General features: G+C 38.4%; 1 protein-coding gene across 2 annotated transcripts; it reads left to right on the forward strand.

The window, feature by feature from the left end:
* The first annotated feature begins 1107 nt into the window (after window positions 1-1107).
* XKR9 (XK related 9) lies at window positions 1108-12896 on the forward strand. 2 transcript variants are annotated; one of them, XM_061342841.1, is made up of 4 exons: window positions 1108-1425; window positions 4184-4741; window positions 10049-10272; window positions 11217-12896. In XM_061342841.1, exons 2-4 carry the CDS (start codon window positions 4467-4469, stop codon window positions 11858-11860), a joined length of 1143 nt encoding a protein of 380 aa, XP_061198825.1. In that variant the 5' UTR covers window positions 1108-1425; window positions 4184-4466; the 3' UTR covers window positions 11861-12896. The 2 variants fall into 2 exon arrangements, with proteins under 2 accessions (XP_061198825.1, XP_061198826.1); XM_061342842.1 differs by lacking the exon at window positions 1108-1425 and adding an exon at window positions 1947-3512.
* The last annotated feature ends 7672 nt before the right edge of the window (window positions 12897-20568 follow it).

A 20568-nucleotide genomic window follows, 5' to 3' on the forward strand; every position in this document is an offset into this window, starting at 1 on the left:
CAGTAGCTTAGTCCAACATTGAAAGAAATATTGTCCACAAGACCCATATTCTAACAGAGTGCTTGCATTCATTTGATCATGTATAGGACAGAACAAGTGGTGTAATTGCTGAGCTGCTTATTCTCTGAAATTAGCTTATTGTGGAGCAATATACAAATACATTTTGAATTAGTGCAGTCATGATGCTGACAGCCATTATGAAGAGCTTGTTGGGCATGCACGCAGTAGGCCTGTTAGTTTTTAATCATCAGTGAGATGATTCTGCACCAACAGAAAGGCCTCTGCTGCACTTACTCAGAAGGCTGTTATGGATTCCCAGTGTGTTGTCTTGCAGGAATGAGCCATGTGCAATTGAACCAGGAATTATGCAGTACTCCTTTAGATTCAGACACTGTTTTTTTAAGTTCTGGAAAAGTAATTTGATCTGTTGATCCTGTTCTTCAAGTGATGACATGAAAATAATGGTATTTCAAGCACTGCAAAAACTGCTTAGGTTTAGGATGTTACTAAGCTATAAGGGGGAAACAGGAAGGCAAAAAGCACTGATACTATTTCCTGTAAAGACACAGGTAGGATTGTATCTCCTGTCCCTGGGAGCTAGAAAAGCTGTAAGTGTCTCTGGCTGAGGGTATTATCCTGTGCAGCACAGTCATAGAGGCTGAATCACAACACCTGCAGCTCTTTAAACATGCATAAAAGTTGTACATATGTTGAGTGCCCATAGCTCAGCTGGAGCAGACTCTTGCAAACTCCTGTGTTTTTACCAGAGGAGAACTATTTTAATCACTTGTCCCTGGACATGTGCATTCTCTTCATGTATCATTGCACTGAAAAGCTTTTTGTACATATTTTAAAGTGCATTGTGCTACAGTTTTTAATTATAGTCAAAGAGATTTTTTTTTGTAAATCTTTGAAATACATAAATGTGTGTGCAAATAAATAAATGTATATATGTATAAACAAACATGGATAGAAACACACACATCTGCCTGTATATATTCCTATAAATATCAATACATCTAACAAACTAAAAGTCTAAATTGGAACATCTACATGTGTATTAACATACAGAGGGAAAATGATACTATTTGCTTGTTTTTTTAGTTTTATGAATAAAGTGTGAAATTAATTTGTTGTAGGAAATGTTATATTAAACTTAGTACTAAGTATAGACAGGGACTCCTAAACTAAATTTTTAGAATAGAATTTTTATAACATAGAAGAATGACAGTTCTTGACAGGTAGCAAATCATTAACTGTGTCATGTGGTTTTCATATAATTTTAGTTTCCGTTTGTGATATGTCAGTAAGCCCTTTATCTTTTCTTGGAATACAAGTCTTGTAAAGGTATGAATGTGAAACCTGCAAATATGCAAATCTATACTTTTAAATAGTGAAAAATCTCTATCTGTGGCCAATATTAAGGTAAGTCTGCGTTTTGTGTAGCATTTTAAACATATTGTGAGAACCGAAGGCCTTGTTAATCACATTTTATTGTTTCTGTTTTTTTCACAAAATGATTCTGTAGAAGTATGTTATTTTTTAGAACAGCTTTGTATTTATGTTGGCTGGCAAACACTTTACTTTTCTTGCTCCTGTCATGTTAGATCTTATATGTTTAGTAAGACCGGGGACAATAACTGTGACTGATACAAGACGCTCTCTCCTGTGGCACGTAATAGTCCCCCACCTGGTACATGAGGCCATGGTGCTCTTTGGAGTGCTATCATGCATAAAATATAGGGGATATTAAGGGCTGAGATCTTCAACAGAGATTTCATGTGCACCTGTGAGCAGGCATTTGTTCTTGGGCTTGGTATTAAGATACTGAATGTTTGGGAATTCAGATTTGTGAGTCTCTGATAGACTTTTTTTTTTTTTTTTTAGGTTACCATAAGCAAAATGTAAACCCTATGTTTTACCAGCCATTCCAAGGCTCTTTCAAGATAATTATGAGACTGTGAGCAAGCTGGCGTGCTTGATAATGTATGGCTCCTTATTTATCTCAGTTTACCTGATGGCTTCATATATGACCAAGACATCCAGACAGGTTTGCAGGTTGCTGGCATAGCAGAAGTTTGGGCAGTATGTGTGTCAGAAGTAGAAATCACCTGTCTCACAGCTACTCCTTATGCTGCTGATTCAGAGGAGTCTGTGCATAGCCTGTAAAACTTCCTTTCTTATTAGGGATAATATGATAATGGGATAATTCCTCTTTGTGAAGTGATCAGATACAAAAGGATACAGAGGTTGTAAAAAGGGAGAAATCCAGTTACACTGTTTATTAATTTCAGGTACAAAATTAGAGCCTACTCTTTGCCACTCAAATGCATACATCATTACTCATTACATGTGAACCTTGGTATACTCCCTATTTCATAGATTTCCTAACCGAAGAACATTCTGTTTGGATCCAATTAACTTTTACAGCTGTTTTTCCTGCAACAGTCAAGTAATGAACCTGTTACTTTTTTTAATCTGCCCTAAAAAACATGCATAATGTTCTTGCCACAAAAAAAGGATACAAAAGTGGTACATCAAGCTGCAGAATAACATGATATTCTTACACAGAGTAAATACAGTTTCCTTTAGAATTTTCTTGAATGCAACCTAGTAATAAACTCTTAAATTGATTCTTACACAAGTTTTCAGATTATGAAATACTTGTAAACACAAAATTCAGTTTATGTTGGACTTCGCGTCAAACTTACGTCCCCAGTCTTGATTGTGAATTGGATCTAAATTGATGAAATTATTTGAAAGATATTAATAGCATTTTATTGCTGAAGCTAGGCAAGAACAGTAAAAGTATTCCAGCTATCCCAGCTATTAGATCGCCTGATCTTTCTGACCTTTTCTGGGCCAGGATATGAAACCTAAGGAGGAGACAGAACAAGAGGCTAGAATTATCTAGGGCCTAGATTAAAAAAAATAAATATAATGTTCAGACACTGAGCACCTTTTAAGGTTGTTATGTTCCTACTTGTTTTCATTTGGAAATTAAAAGCTTAAGTTCTCTTTTTTAGTACCTGAGTCACAGCACAGACTAGCCCAGTCAACACAAGCAATGAATAATCATTATCTTTTTTCATGGGATATTAACCAGTTGTCTCATTTCATTCCTCCGTGGCAGTGTGCCTAAATTCACAGAAGTCTAAAGTCTGTCTCCACACACCCTTCCCCTGCCCTGAGTTCCCTGATGCAGCTGTTCCCATGTATTGTCTGCTTCTGTTTGGCACTGGTACAAGCCCAAACCCTGTGCTTTGGCATGTCCTGGATCCCATCCTTTGGGATTGTTGCCAGCATCTTTTTCCTAAGCTTTGCAAATGAAATAAGGGACTTTCTCATTTTAATGCTTATAGCTTTGCAAAGGTGGAGATGAATGAAACAAAGGAGGGACTTTGTTACAGCTTTCTGTTTCACCTGCCAAACACCATGGTTCTACAGAGGAAAGATGTGTAAGGACTACTTAAAGAGGTCCAAGAACCCTTGCAATGTTGGCCAATATAAAGGTAGTTCTAGCTGTGAATTTATTCTATTTGTAGTAGACTATGTGGTTAGGTCATTTCTGTCTAGCTACTACTCAGGTTGGGAGACATTTCCCAATGAAGTGTAGACTGATGCAGGTCTGGCTCCTTACAAGTCTCTTTAACAGGAGAGCTGCAATCCTATTCAGAACTTTTGTGCTGTGTATGGAAATAAAAAAGCAGAAAGGATGAAACCACTAGACGGATGCACACAAATGCAGTAACAGGGTTGGAAATTACATAGTGAAGTGTACGTTGATACAGTTGTGTATACTCAAGACATCAGTTTTCTCAGTGTTTTGTGCTGTGCACACTAAGGGAGAAGATCTCAGAAGTTAAGAAAGTTCTGGAAAGGAATCAATCTTTTTTTTTTTTTGCTGTAAACTGGCTTTAAAAACTAGTAGAAGTAAGCTTGTTTCTTAGTGTTTTGCAACTGTTGGGAATTATCTCAACAGCTGCTTGGTAAGTGGAGAGTCACTGTGGTTGGGAGAGTGGGTGACCTCAGCAAGTTCAGAGGCGCAGCTTCTCTTGTTCACTAATATCTCGGTACATTCTGCATTTTGTACTTTATTTAAATGTATGTGAGAATTGCTCTATGATGCATTAAAAGAAAATATTATTACTGCTGATCTTCCTTTCTATTTCTTCTTTTTTAGGAACCAGTAATGAAGAATGACCACGTCAACTAAAGATAATTTACATGTAGCTTTTCCAGAATAGACCTGTATCAGTGAAGTTAATTTAGTATTGAAATCAAGAATACAGAAAAAATGCAAGTCCCTTTGGCATAATAAAATGCATAACCCAATTTGCCTGTGTAGAAAGCACTATGAGCAGGTGGTATCAGGAAAAAGACTCTGTTGTAGGAAAGCATTTAGATTAATTCTGACTTTCCTTTACATGAAGTGATGAGAGGATGACAAAGTGACAGACTAATGTATGATGAAATTTACTAAGCAGAATTTTATTTTTTTACTTGGTGGAATTATAATTTATGTAGTTGATATTGGAGTGGACTTCTGGGTAGCTAGTAAATATTTCTGTCAAGGACAGTATTCTTGGAGTATATTGATACTGTGTTTTAGAGGTCTTTCATTATTAATAACTCAGATATTCAGTTATGAGTGGTTTAAAAATGACTGGGAATGTATTGATACTGGGAAGATGAAATGGATTTTCCTAGTTCATCTCTTCCAGTGTGGAATTTTTATAAGGTAAGCAGATTTAAAAATCTATTTTAAAGTGAGTAATCATGTTGCTTTTAGACAGTTTATTAAGAAATGCTTGATATGGCTTTAGGGACATAACAATCATTGCTCCATGTAAGAAAATGGATTTTTGTCTGCTATGCCAGGGGTAAATTATGTCAGGTTTTGAGGGAAATATTGATCTTCTTTCATTTCACCTTTACTTAGTAATTTTTATAGTTCACAGCCTAACTCTTTTTTGATTCATCAGCCGTTTGATACAGTATATTTAATAAAAATGCCTACTTTACAGAGTAACACTTGTAACTGATATAGTTTTAAAAGTTATGTTAAGAAGGGGATTCATTTGATTACACTAAGCAGATGAGATAGCTGAGGTAAGAGATAATTTTTGAACCTGAGAGTCTAACCGTATGTAGAAACCCCACCAATATTCAGGAAAGAAATTAATAGTTGAATAGTTAGTAAGAAAATACAGCAGTATTTTCCACAGGGACTGTGTTGATTATTACAGGAACCTTTGTTTGCTGAAAGACACATGTCCAGGAATAGTTTAAGATACCATATGCTTAACATTCTGTGGTGGCTTTGCTATAAAATTATCATTATAGAGAAACTTTTAAAACAGGTGAAAGATGTTGGTGAAAAGTCCTGAATTTTAATTATTTTGGGTATGCATCATGCAAGAAACATGAGTGAATCTAGACTTATCAGAGGCACATACTGAAATATTTAATACTTACCTCCTTTAACTTGCTATACAATTCTATGGGTAGTGATAAAAGATGTGTTTATGCCAGTGTAAAAATTTCCCTCACACAAGTTTTATGCACTTGGTGTTATGATGGATTAAGGAAAATGATAGAGCTTTTATGTGTCACAATTAACTTTTACCTTTTGATATTCTTTTTCCTTTTACCTGTCAGTTTTACTTTCCTGCTCCTCCTCCTCTTACAATCATGAAGTTTTAGATTTCACAGAGGAGGTTTTGCTGAGACAGCGTTGATTTTTTTTGCTGCCAGGTATTAGAAAAATTTAGGAAGACTACATTTTGAAGAAAAAGAAGATCCTTCTTCAGTTTCTCTGAATGGTTTCTTATTCACTAACCAGATCCATGGACATGGGTTGGTTTCTGTGAGATAAACAAAGACCTGGACACAGGGACACTGCCAGGTTCCACCTGTCAGAGGGGATGTCTTGGGGTCTGCTGTGGTACACTCCTTTTTGTCAGTCCCCAAAGCTTTTCAACGTCAGTTATGGCTGGGTGTGCCATTCTTGTACTTGTGACTCTCTGAGTTTGTTTCTTCCAAAAGAAATTACAGCCATGACTGCTTTTTCTGATAACTGATGATAAATGTTAAACCAGTACACATGGTGTAGAACAGCAGAATCTGCTCTTTCAGTGTCTGGCCAAAACTCCCCTTCCCCTTTCTCTTCCATGACCTCATCCTCTGTAATCTGTTCAGGATGGTAATTCTAGTTTCACCTTTGGCTTCGTTTTACCCTTCCAGGTTGGCCCTAAAGTTTCCTGCTGTTAAGTGCCAATCTCCAAGACACTTTTCTATTTCACATTCCAACAAAGACTTTCAGAATTCAGATCCAAGCTCTGATCATCTATAACTCTAGACACCGTAATCTTGACTCGGTGCTTGTATCTATTAAAAATGATGCCTTTATGGGAAAATCTTAATGATTTAGCTTAACACTAAAGTAGTACACTAAAGTAATAAACTGTTGGATTTACCTGAACTCATACCCTTTCAAATTATTACCTCTTACCATGAATTTCTACGCTTTTTGAAGTTTCCGTCCCAGAATTAGCCCCATCTTCTCCGAGTGGATTATTATCTAGTACACATAATTTTGACCTTTGCACCGAACAGTGTTGTTCACTTGTTCTTTATTGCACAAGTATTTTCTCCTATGCTGTCACTTATGCTTGGAAAATGTTCAAGTTGATACGTATAAATTACAAAGTTCTTTCAGCCACTCCTCAAAATTCAACAGTGTGATAGTGCATGTTGTAAAGTATAAATTGATAGTAGCAGGCTGCCAACTGTTCTTGTACCTTTGTGATCAACTATTACATACTTTCTGTTATATGTGTTTTCTTAGGCGTATCCATGTACAACCCCCTCCTGTTCTCCCTCTTCATCATCTGATTTATTTATCCAGTTAATTTAAACAATGAGTCTCTCAGGTTTATCTCTACAGCCAATGACTAAAAATAGATTTAGTTAGGAGTCAGGTCATGTTTGTTAAGGTGAGCTTCTCCAGAAGGTTATCTGGGACGGGAGCCTTTATTCTCCATTCACTACAGAGGAAAATAGGGGCCTAGCCAGTAATTATGATTTGTCCAGTGAACTTAGGATTCCTGAAATCATGAGATGTGAATGCATCTTACCAAATTATCTTCATTTCTGTCTTTCTTTCTTTCCTTCTTCCCTCTCTTGTATACCTTTTACACCTCTTGCTCCATTTTGAATCAGGGAGCTTCACTATATTTGTACAGTGCACAGCACAATGGGAATCAGTCTGGTTGTGTTGTCACACCACCAGTGCTAAATCATAAATAAAGAAATCATATGTGTGTATACACTTATGTACATTTATGTATTAACAACAGAGAAAAAATTGAATTAAAATTATTTCCTCTCTGATAAGGCTTTAGTTTCTTTTAATGAAAAGAATGCCCAGGGAGATTGTGAATGCTCCATCCCTGGCATTGTTCAAGACCAGGTTGGACGAAGCCTTGGGTGACATGGTTTAGTGTGAGGTGTCCCTGCCCATGGCAGGAGAGTTGAAACTTGATGATCTTAAGGTCCTTTCCAACCCTAACTATACTATGATTCTAGGAATGTAGACCTTTATGGCCATATGCAATATTATTTCCTGCAAGGAGACAAGATAAAGTTGGTGAAGCATATATTAGCTATGTTGATTGAAATGATTTTCAGACTGATACATTTAAATGGGCCACACAGATGTTGATATCACTGAAAACAGACTCTGACGTAACAGCATAAATACAGTAACACAGTGTATATGGAAAAAGGGGACATTTTCCTGGAGCTCAGTATCAATTCTGGAGTCCACTAATATGTAGCAGTTTGCAGTATCATTCAAGGACATTGAAAGCAGGTGGAAAATTTAAGCCTGACCTACCCTTTAGTATGGACTGAAATAGTGAAAAATGCTGTAGCATACCATCTTATAATAACATAAGCCTAGTATACCATACTGAGAAGGAATATGCTTCTGAAAACTGATGAGTGATGCACGGGTGTGCATCCAGATGAAATACTGCTTTTACAACACCTCTGGTTCTTGACTTGCATACTATCTGCCTTGTTAGCTATGAGCTCTGCAGCTTGAAATTTGTGCAGCTGGTTTCCAATTCTTGCAGCTTGGACAAACACAGGTTCTGGTGAATGAGTCCATGGACAAGTAATAGATTGGTCCACCCAATTGTTTTTTTCTTGAAAACACTGCAAACTCTTTGCATGTTTACATCTTGGATACAAGAGCCAGATGTTTTAGAATACTAGTTTTTGTATAAACTGAAAAAGCTATAGGTGCCTTGCGAACCAGTTTGGTTCTTTGCTTATGAACAATTATTCAGAGAACAGTATAAATAGACAAAAACATAAAAGTAGAAAACAGTGTCCTTTGGGAGTGATAGATCTAAATCCAGCTCACAGTATGGCCTGAATGGCAGGGCTGCAGTCTGTAAGTCTCTGCAAGGAGAAGGTCAAAGGATCTTCCTGTAAAGCTTCTCAGTAGTAACGTAGCTGCCCCACACCTGTTACTGATGCTTCCAGGCAGCAATTCTCACTTGTATGGTCAACATGCTTTAACATACCAAGGAATAAGTCATGATTTCTTTAGTGTGCACTTAACCCACGACCTGCAAATCCTGGCTGTCTTGCTTGTAGCTATGGAAGAACCACTGACACTCTCTCCTCTGTGGTTATAGGATTTGGTCTTTAAAGGTGGTGAAGGTGTTAAACTTTTAACATCTGGAGGAGCCAGGAATTCTTCCTAGCCCTCTTTGTAAGCAGAAGGGGATTATGCTCCAATATCATACTGGTACTGAATGATTCTGTGAGATCCAGGTTTCTAATGATCTGTTGTTCCCAGTTTTCTGTGTAAGCGAAATGCAACTGCATGTGTTTCATGGGTTCTGTAGTGCATATGATCCTATGGACAATCAGGGAATTGGCAACCTGTGGCACTTCAGCATGGATCTTGAAACCATCTTAGGTGCAGCATTCAGGAGTGGAAGTAGGAGCCAAGCTAAGGCACAGGACCGTGTCTTTGCCAGCCTGCACGTTAGCAGGCTTAGAATCATAGAATCATAGAATAATTAGGGTTGGAAAGGACCTTAAGATCATCCAGTTCCAACCCCCCTGCCATGGGGTGAGACACCTCACACTAAAACATGTCACCCAAGGCTCTGTCCAACCTGGTCTTGAACACCACCAGGGATGGAGCCTTCACAACTTCCCTGGGCAACCCATTCCAGTGTCTCACCACCTTACAGTAAAGAACTTTTTCCTTACATCCAATCTAAACTTAGCCTGTTTAAGTTTTAACCCATTACCCCTTGTCCTATCACTACAGTCCCTAGTCAGGAGTCCCTCTCCAGCATCCTTGTAGGCTCCCTTCAGGTACTGGAAGGCTGCTATGAGGTCTCCACGCAGCCTTCTCTTCCCCAAGCTGAACAGCTCCAACTTTCTCAGCTTGTCTTCATATGCTCCAGTCCCCTGATCATCCTCGTGGCCCTCCTCTGGACTTGTTCCAACAGTTCCATGTCCTTTTTATGTTGAGGACACCAGAACTGCACACAATACTCCAAGTGAGGTCTCACAAGAGCAGAGTAGAGGGGCAGGATCACCTCCTTTGACCTGCTGGTCACACTCCTTTTGATGCAGCCCAGGATACGATTGGCTTTCTGGGCTGCGAGCACACACTCTTGACTTATGTTAAGTTTCTCGTCAACCAACACCCCCAAGTCCTTCTGAGTTATCAGCTAGGCTTAAACCATGACATCAGGCTTAAAAGTGATTTCTGAAGGCTGTTACGATCAAAATCCTGTTTATGGGAAATTTTCCCAATTAATCTATCCCAGTAAATGGCATTGCCTACCTCCCTTGGCTTCCAAAGCAGTAGTTCAGTGAGTCAGTATGCTGTATTATGTTCAAAGATAAAATATGAATGGAGAATGACATTGGAAAAACTTTGTCAGGCTATATCATTTTATTGAGTTGTACTTCTAAAAGCCACTGTCTAATCAAGTCTTCTTTTTAATAGGTATTGGTTTGCTTTGAAATATGGCTACCAAGCTGCATTTAAACAAAAAAGCAGTGGAGATGCATCAGAAACTGACTCTCCCAACCTCCTTGAAAAACAAGCTGTTGATGTAGTAACTGATATTAACATGCTCAGGGTATTCAAGACTTTTCTTGAGACCACACCACAACTTTGTGTCCAGATTTATATCCTCATGGAATATGGCAAAAGTAATTTCTCTCAATGTGAGTCTTTCTCCTTAATTTGCAAGTTGAGTATCTTACCTAAAAAGATAACTTGTGATTGGATAACGTTTTAAACATGCCTTGGAAAAGATACACTGTGCCATATGATTACTCTGCATTTAGTTAGAAATTCTGACTAATAGATGGTCCATTCTGCTCAATCCATGAGAAGAAAGATTTCACTATAACAAGTCATAGTATCTAATAGAAACATGATACATCACTTCAAAGTAATACAATTAGTATATAATTTGCAGAACCATTTGTTTTATGTGCTTTTATTTACAGTTTCTTTTAAAACTGCTAAATGAGCATCTGGGAATCAGTAATGTATTTAGAGCGGCCCTGTGTTTTGTCACTACCATCATTCATGTTACAGATGAGGAACAGAGTCAGAAAAGACTATGTCAGCATTGCAGAGTGCAGTATGATGAAGAGAACCATATGATGATATGGTTCAGCTCTCAGAAGCAAGACAGCAACTATACCATTTTCAGCCCTAAAACTAGCAGAATTATTGGCAAGACATTGACTTACTTTAAATATAATCATGTGAAGGGTCAAGTCTTGCTTATAGGTTTTGTCATTATAGACACCCCAGAGCCAGTATCAGCTGCAGAAAATTAAGTTTTTATGGGATATTTGCTATACTTTGTGAATTTCTAAGTCACCTGTGAATGGAGATGGCAAATACAACACACAACTTAGGTAATTAATTAATGTCCAGAAGCATACCAAGCAGTATTAGATGCCTAGATTTAGGTAACTAAACTGAGCCTTAAAATGAAGGTGACTTGTTCAGGAGCATGGAGGAAATATGAAATTAATTGATATAAAGAAAGTGTTAAGAAAACATGAACTTGCCCAAAAGTTCATTCAGAAATTATAACATAAAATAAACATCTTTTTGTTTGGTCTAACATTTTTTCTTTTGTTTTGTATAGATGTTGCCATTATTATGTCCTTTTGTGGTATCTCCTTTTCAGCGGTTGATTATCAGATTTCATTACGAAAATCTCTGCCTGATAAAGATGAATTTCCTGTGCTTTCCAAGGTAGTGTATCTCTTCTACAAACTGCTTACCATCACTTCTTGGATACTCAGTATTACACTGATCACGCTACTAAGTGTTAGAAGTTCTGTAATTCTGCTGATACTTCTTTGGATCTGTGGCTTCACCTGGACTGTGAAACAACATACAACATTTTGCAAATCAAAGAAGATGGAATATCTGTACAGAACTGTTGTTGGAATCATTCTAATTTTTACCTTTTTTAACATAAAGGGGAGAAAAACAAAAGTTTGCATTTCTATTTATTATGCTACTCACACTGTTGTAACTCTAGGTATTCTGTTTGTATACCTGTTCTGGAAACCTTCCATTATTAAGGAAATAAGTTTTACAATTGTGAGCATCCTAAGTATTCTTAGTCTGGTGTTAGGTATTATTTTTCTTGTTGTTTATTATAGGCGTTTTCATCCCACTGCTTACTGCAGACCACAGGCATGTTCAGATGAAGTTGATGGAGAAGCTGGACACAAAGATAGAGTGAAAATCTGTAGATTTCAAAATTTCATAATGCAGTGAACAATGTAGGTTTTTTTTTTTATTGTGTGGACTTCAAAGCAAATGCTGCTGGACAGCCTGTTCCTCTGTCATTTTTTCTCATGTATTGTGGTTGAGTAGTGCATAATGGATCAGAGTTACTTGCTCTGAATAACTATTGTTTTCAGTGATGCTCTACAAAGCCTTTCTAACATGAATATTTCTTTATGTTCTGGTCAAAGTAACTTTTGAAAAAAAGTAATTTAATCCAGCCAACACAATCCACTGTTTCCATTTTTAGCAATGCGAATAAAACATAGGGAATGCTAAAAGTTAATCAAATCAAAGCTAGCATTAAAACAATATTCTATTAATTTATGTTGACTCTATTGAAAACAAAGCTTGCTTTTCTGTTCTTGCTGGAAGGAAAGGAGTGTATTTGAAATAATAGAGGGTGGTGATCAGTTATCTGCTTCTCCCCATTAGCGTAAAAGCTGCAGTTCTTTAGATGAGGAGAGTTACAAATTGTGTGACCTTCTTTCTAAATATCCCCTGAAGAAGAATAGCTTTGATTTATGGCTCAATCACTGTCTTGCCACAAGAAAATTTGGAGAGCTATTTTCAAGTATTTTAACTTCTAGGTGTTTTAATGACCCCTTTATTGGTTTTGTTCTGATAATCTCTCACAACCTTCTGTGTTTAGGGGTGATGCCAGCTTGTTCCTCTGGATTATAATAGCAGCCTGAGTGATTTATGGATGGCAACATGAGTCTTGCATATAAAAGAACTATCTTCCTTGAAGCTTTCCTCTCTTTTGAGCTCTAAGATTTAATACTTTAAATGCTGGTTTCTGTTGAAAAAGGAGGCTATGCAAGGTATGCAGTGGTGCAGTTTCTTTTGTCACTGTAGAAAAGAGAAGCAACTGTCCTGATGCATTGCACTTACAGGGTTTGGGAATGATAGAATAATCAGCTTGTCCCTCAAGATTTTTTGGCAGATGGCAGAGTGAAATTGGGCAAAATTTCAGTCCTGTGTTCAAATGCTAAATCCATAACAATGGGAATAAGGTAGATAGCCAAGCTTCTTCAGAAATAAGATCTAAACCTAAGTGTTTCAGAGCTGCTGCATTTTAAATTTGAACTATGAAAACTGGGGCTCTTTCTCTCCCCCCTAATCCCTTCCAGTAATTCACATGTGCATTTAGAGTAGCCACAGGCAAAGGGAGGAAACAGGGCTTGAGAAAAGAGACTAGAGATAAGAAAACCTGATAAACTTTGCCACAAACCAAATCTGTTAGCATTATTGATTGACAACAAACTTCCATGAAACTTTGAGGAAGGGCTGATGCTTTGGTTGATAACTAAGGTGTTGAAGAGCTGTGTCTTGAGTCTTTTTGTCAAGGCGATGGACTGCAGACTGCCTTTTTTTTGTTACCTTTCCAGCATTAGCACAGCTTGGGGAAGTTTCTAAAAGTGTCTTCTTTCCTGTTCCATTTCCATAGTTCTCTTTATCAGGCCAACCACTTACATTTCCCTAATCCTACTGAAGCAAATTCATTCTTGGGCTGAATGGTCTGCCTTTTTGAGGATATGGATGAAAAAGAAGTGTAGTAGAAAGAGTTTACTTCTAAAATCCTTCATTTCTACTTAAGGGGAAGTAGAACATGGGTCCAGAAGTTAAGAGATAAAAAAGCACAATCCATGAAATTTTTCTGCTAAAATGAATATATAAACCAGTACTTTCACTCCTCTACTCTGGGAAAGAGATTTCTAGGTTGGTTTGCCCCAAAATGGCTGCTTAAGTAAGAGAAAAAGCCCATGGCTCCATCCTGCTTCATGCACCGTGATTGCCCTAAATTGTCCCCTTCATCTACAGAGTATTTATTGCTGGTGATGGTGCCCTTGGTAGCAAAGTGCATGCCTGCTTTTAGGCTGAATGAACTCTTATTTTGCTATGAAAAAATAGGATACTAGATAGGTCTACATTGTTTCCCGCACTTACTGTTTTGTCTATCTGAATTCCTGAGAAAGAATGAGGGCAAGGTACAATGGAATAGGGAGAATATTATGTCTATCTTGCAGAAAATGACAAAAATTTGTCTATTACTTGGAAGAAGACTTCAACTTTGCACATTATCTGAGAAGCAGATCTCTGGGGAAATATGAGCTTCTGAGAAGTACTAAATGGGAAGTTCCACTAAGTTCCAGGGAGCTTCAACCCTGGGGCCTCCAGGTTGCCTGCGTGCTACCAGATGCCAGAAATTTGGAGCCTGATTTGCTCTGGAGGAAGGTTACTTCAGGTGAAACAAAAAAATTTGTCTTGGTGATTTTTTTTTTTCTTTCAGTGAACTGATAAATTCCTAGCTCTCTAGCTAACATCTAACACTCATTTTCTTCCATGGGCGAAAAGCTGAATGTTGTGCTGCTTTCTGGTTTTCTCTTTATATTTCCTCATTCCCTCTTCTGTGCCATTGAGAAGAATGTTATACTGAAGTTGAGTTGGTAAAACAGGCATCTGGGTGGCTATTTATATCACACTAATTCATGTACACACAAAATATCATGCAGATTCTTTTCTTAAAGCTTAAACAGATCTTTGGTGTCCTGCCATAGATACTGTGAACATCTCAATTTTGCTGTCATCAGCCAGAGGGCCTCAAGAGATGGGAATTCCTGTTAGCTTGTCCCCTGTAGACTTATTTGTTGTCAGCTTTAACCTCCTTCCTTTCTTCTTGACCTTGAGTTCAAGATTTTCACTTTGATTCCCTTCATTTTCATAGTTATGAAAATAGCTTCTCAGTAATTTGGTCATTCTAACTCAGAATCACAGTACCAGGGAGGACAAGGAAGCACATGAATTGACTCTAGACATATTTCATATCATCAGTGACCACTTCAGACAAAACAAAGCCCTGCTTCACCTAGGTGTAAAGTGCAAACAATAGACTTCATACGTATCTTTTCTCTTCCCTGCTGACCCTTAAAATTCAGCTGTCATTCAGTTCATGAATTGTGCCTGACCTTGTCATTTTCATCTAGCTGCAAATTGAAAACAAATGTGTTTTTTTCTTCTTTGTTAAGTATGTCCATTACATCTTACAAGAAGTATTTTAATAAATTAAATAAAAATAATAAACATTTTCTTCCTGTTTTGACTACTGTCAGACCTGGGTAAGAGGGACAACATTCAACAGAATTGTTTTAATTATCCCACTAATATTCAACGTGCCATTTGATGGCATGGGTGAGGTCACCTGATGTGCCACAGATAGCACTGATTTATGAAGCCATAATTGGGTTTCCAATAAACATTTGTCAAAATAATGTATTCATTCAAACCAAAGCCTTCTTTATTTATTCATATAAAAGAGCACTTAACTTTCAACAAAGAATTGCTTGCCATCAAAAACACTCCATAAACAGGGGAAATTTATGAAGACACAGTACCAGAGGGTGAATGGTGGAAGACTAAAGTTCACTTTAACTCTTTAGAGTGCCGAGTTCCACCTCTTGCTTGTTGTTGGTACTATACATATTTCTTTCTAAAAGCCCTAAGTCCAAACATTAACCTTTGTGTATTTAGATATTAAAGTGCCACTTCCTTTTTTCTGCCAAAAAGTCTTGCATCTCAAAGATGGTTTCAAAACTGACATCTTTTATGCAGTATAGAAGCATAAGCACATCGCAAAGGTAGCTGTTTTTAGCTACTTATATTCTGCCCACTGTGTTCACCATGTGCAGATTCTTCTGAAAAAATACAAGTTTTGAGAGATTAAACAATTTATCTTGTCTGAACCTGAGGCAATACATGTACTTGTCATTCGTTTCATCTTCAGAATTTTCCTGTTCTACCTCTTCGTGCTCTTCTCTACTTGCTAGCACTTGTTTAGTTTTACAGATTTTTAATAGAAGAATAGCAAAGTAGGTGGACTGTACAATCAATGTTTGAATGGAATGCAGATAACCCTTTTGAATCCACTTTCATAAACATTTTTTCTTCTTTTACTCCAATTATCTGACAGATAACAAATACAAATTATCCTGAGGATTCTCACTATGCAAGTCTTACATTACAGCTTAGTAAAATGTAGACCTTGGTAGAAAGGAGAGTAATTCTTCAAGCTTACCTTAGCCTGCTAACACTTGCTGAAGCTACAAACTGCACTGGCCTTTCTATGACTGTAGGTTGGTTTCCATATATGTTTCTAGTTTTGGTGTTCTGACAATGAACAGCAGAGCAGAATGACAAAGGATAAGAATGGTTTCAAATGCGCATTAGTGAATCAGAAACTAGTGTGATTTTGCTAATCTCCATACAAAATCTTCATCATCATTACCATTGTTGTTACTACTACTGGCACTTTGTCGAAGTGTTCAGGCTGACACTACTTAGAAGACTATATATCTGTTGCAAATACAATGCAACAAGAAGTTAGCAGTAAAGTTATGTCATGCCTTGCCTGCTCAACACTGAGAAGTAATCTTAAATCTCTCTAATTAAGCACAGGTAACTTTTAATGGGAGCCTACAAACATTGGAAAATGAGACGGTTACTGATTTTGTTATGTGGGGAGTAGGTCAGCTGCTAAAAACCAAGGGCTAAATGTTCCTGGAGACAGTGGGAGCTGGTGTTTTTCAGCCATTTTCCATACAGCATACTCCATACATTTGGTCAAACTTGAAGTGTGTTAAACTGTAGTAGAGCAGAAAAGTACCTCAGACATCATTTTGTAGGTTGCCTTATGGCAGGACCTCTGTGCTTGTGCCGTTTCTGGCAGAAGTATTCTTACTGGTTCTGAAAAACACAATGTCCCAGGTAATCTTCCCCCAAATCTAGTCTTGTCAGTCAGAAACCTGCTATGTCCAGGTCTTTACTGCAGTCTCAGCCCCTTGTTGTCCTCCCTGCCTAGCAGAGCAGATGGTTTCCTTCTTCTGTGAAGCAGTATTTTACATATTTGAAGATCATTATCATGTTCTCAGAATGCCAAATGCATGAAACCTTAATCTTTTATATCTTGTCTTATAGACATGCTGTTGCCCATGTCCTCCTTGAAGTGCAGGACCAATATCTTTACGCAGTACTCCAGCTACTGCTGAGTCTCTCAGATGGATTACTTGTGTCCACAGGCTATAATCCTATTTCTATATAATAATTACAGTTTTGTTTTGTTTTGTTTTGTTTTTTTTTTGACACCATGTCTCTCAGGGACTCATGCTCAATGCACTGTAGCACAAATAATTTTGTGCAGAAGCATTGTCTTATCTCTTGTTCCTCCTTCAGGTGCTTGTTTTTTCCTGTAAGTTGAAGTTCAGCTCCTGCCTTCTTTAGGGCCTGGCTTCCTTCAGAGATTTATTTCTGAGACTATTCAGCCCATACTGTGGAGAACAGCTTCTCTTCATTGACAAATGTTTAATCACCAGATTTTGGCTAGATATTCTCATAAAAGTTTGTGAGACTTCAGGAAAAACATCATTGACTTTTTATAATTCTGTTATGTCTCAATTTGGGGTTTTCTGAAAGTATATCCTACACAACATTGTGAATCTTTACCTTATTCAGCTGAGAGAAGAAATGCATTTGACTAGTTAAAGTTGCACTGCTTGGGGATACGTGCAACTGCCACCTGCTGTTGACAGTTTTGTAAACCATCTGTTGTTTGAACTGGATAAAAAGGCAGAGTGAAAGTATTTTTATAATCTAGGCTCTGGAAAATAGTGTCATACAATAAGTAAAATAACACAGAAAGATTACATACAACAGGTCTTTTCCAAGGTGTTTTGGGCTGTGTTTTCCTGAACTATAGTCTTTCCTAAACTTAGATTACATTCCTAAACTAAGATTTAGAAATCTTAAGTCACCTGCTGAGTGCTTTAGTCAGCACTGCAAAGCAGCGAAGCAGTACTTCGTATAGCCCTGTGCTGCTGTGCCACAGACACTAGTGTGTGGCAGCATTATCCAAGCAGTATTGGTACCCTTACTTCTAGGATATAACTGACCCAATGGCTCAATGTCCAATTGAAATAGATAATGAGGGGTGTCCCTCAGGGCTTGGTGTTGGGACCGGTCTTGTTAAACATCTTTGTCACTGACATGGACAGTGGGATTGAGTGCACCCTCAGCAAGTTTGCCGATGACACCAAGCTGTGTGGTTCGGTTGATACGCTGGAGGAAAGGAATGCCATCCAGAGGGACCTTGACATGCTTGTGAGGTGGGCTGATGCCAGCCTCACGAAGTTTAACCATGCCAAGTGCAAGGTCCTACACCTGGGTCAGGGCAATCCCAGACACAGCTACAGGCTGGGCAGAGAAGAGATTCAGAGCAGCCCTGCAGAGAAGGACCTGGGGGTGTTGGTCAATGAGAAAATGAACATGAGCTGGCAGTGTGCACTCGCAGCCCAGAAAGCCAACTGTATCCTGGGCTGCATCAAAAGGAGTGTGACCAGCAGGTCGAAGGAGGTGATTCTGCCCCTCTGCTCTGCTCTCATGAGACCTCACTTGGAGTATTGTGTGCAGTTCTGGTGTCCTCAACATAAAAAGTACATGAAACTGCTGGAACAAGTCCAGAGGAGGGCCACGAGGATGATCAGGGGACTGGAGCACCTCCCATATGAAGACAGGCTGAGAAAGTTGGGGCTGTTCAGCCTGGAGAAGAGAAGGCTGCATGGAGACCATGAAGACCTGCATGGAGATATCAGAAGGGGGGCCCTTTAATGATGCTGGGGAGGGACTGTTCATTAGGGACTGTAGTGATAGGACAAGGGGTAATGGGTTAAAACTTAAACAGGGTAAGTTTAGATTGGATATAAGGAAGAAGTTCTTTACTGTAAGGGTGGTGAGGCAGTGGAATGGGTTGTCCAAGGAAGTTGTGAATGCTCCATCCCTGGCAGTGTTCAGGGCCAGGTTAGGCAGGGCCTTGTGCAACATGGTCTAAGTGCAGGGCATCCTTGCCCATGGCAGGGGGGTTGGAACTAGATGATCTGAAGGTTGTTTCCAACCCAATCCATTGTATGATTCTATGACTGCATGATCTTAGTAACTGAGTGTGACCTTGTAATGCACAAAGCTGAATGGCACAGTTGCATAAACACAAGGCAAAACAGGCTAGGAAACAAAACATCCTTATAAACAACTTCTTAAATTACGCTATCAAAATTTGCATAGGCTAATGAGCTTGAGCTTCAGCAGTTACAGTAATCAACAGTTTTTAAAAAGAACCCACGATAGAAAACAGAATATAAGCAGTTATTTCTCGAGTTGCATGTCCGTTTGTACTGTGTTCTGTTAAACAGTCTAGGGAATTTTATAAAAAGAAATGTGTGCCATTTTCAAACAAAAATGACTGTAGTGAAAAGATGAATATCAAATAATGATTTAATGTCTATAATTATAATCAGAGTTAAACAATAATTGTAGCTATCAGTAACTAATTTATGCCTTTCTTAAAAAGAAAAAAATGGAAATGAAAACTGCAAAGCCTTCTCTCGCTTACGTTCTCCCAGCCAAAGAAATCATATTTACATGCGTGTATTTAGATGCACAATTAAAGCAGACAGGTATAGCCTTCCTCAGTCAAAAAAAGAAAAGCAAAATGCAAAACCACAAGACTTTGGTGGGTTTTTTGCTAATGAAGGATCGTGCATGGGAGAATAGTAATGAGTAACTTGCAGGCCTTGTCATGGCAACAATTGTTTTCACCCCACCAGAGTGGGCTGAACTTTTGAGGCTCAGCAGTTACCAAACTCCACATGTAAGTCAGGTGCCACTTGTTTGCTGGTTAGTGGCTACTTATGCTTGGATGTTTTGAGAAAGGATGGAATGAGTTTTCAGCACAAGCACTTAGGAAAAAACAACAGAATCCCACAAAAATACTGTCTTCCATATAGCAATAAAATATGCAAAAAGATGACTGTCAAAGCAATGATTTGCTGCTTACAGAAGTCCCCACAATATTGTGTCAGTATCTTATGTGTCAGACAGCCATACACCGAGCCAAGAATTGTACATGATTTAAGAGCTCCACCCAAATTTCTGTTTTATAAACAGTTTTTTTTCAGCGGCAGATTAGAGAGAATCTGTGTTTCCTGCTGCAGTTTACTGTAGCTCATCTCATTAAGTTGATGGGTGTTGCTCAGTGGAATGAATCGCTCAATGTGGTACCAAGCTGAAAAATAAAAAAAGCCTGTTTCATATATTTTAGAAGAGTGGATTCTCCTTCTGAGCTCTAGAAGCAGGTTCTCAGCAAGTGCAGTTCTTCACTGCTCTTATCATTTGGGAGTCAGAGTACTGCTTGAGAAGACAGCACATACAACATCACAAGCAATTAGAAAATGTTTTCAGAAGATACTTGCCCATACCTTGCATCTCCCACTCCATATTCTGTTAGTGCCTACGATGCTTCTTCAGGAGTTAGATCTGCTGCTGCTGTTCTCTGATAAGCTTCTTTACATAACACCCAGGCACCCTATGTATAGGAAAGCCAAATGGCAACAGGATTTTGCATACAACCAAGTGAGGGGGGAAGAGAGGAAGAAGAGGCAGGTTAGTCCCTGCCCTGTTCCACCATAGAGCCGCTTTTTCAGCACAATCTCCATTAGTCCCCCACTCATGCCTGTGGAGAGAGCGGGAGCTCAGCTCCTGTGCAGAAAAAAAGGGGCAGAGCCTGACTTATCTAAAGGTCATACGTATTTCATGGTTCCCTTGCTTCTGCAGGCCTGATTATTGTACACACATGGACTACTTTTCCACACCTT

Source organism: Neopsephotus bourkii, unplaced genomic scaffold, assembly GCF_033783945.1.
Source record: "Neopsephotus bourkii isolate Nb327-2 ecotype Australia unplaced genomic scaffold, CSIRO-AGI_Nbou_v1 NB_1820, whole genome shotgun sequence".
NCBI classification, from domain to species: Eukaryota; Metazoa; Chordata; class Aves; order Psittaciformes; family Psittacidae; genus Neopsephotus; species Neopsephotus bourkii.

Coding starts and splice junctions, on each gene's coding strand:
- XKR9 (XM_061342841.1), top strand. CDS start 4,467: ATGATGAAATTTACTAAGCAGAATTTTATTTTTTTACTTGGTGGAATT. Junction 4,742..10,048: donor CAGTGTGGAATTTTTATAAG/GTAAGCAGATTT, acceptor TCTTTTTAATAG/GTATTGGTTTGCTTTGAAAT. Junction 10,273..11,216: donor CAAAAGTAATTTCTCTCAAT/GTGAGTCTTTCT, acceptor TGTTTTGTATAG/ATGTTGCCATTATTATGTCC.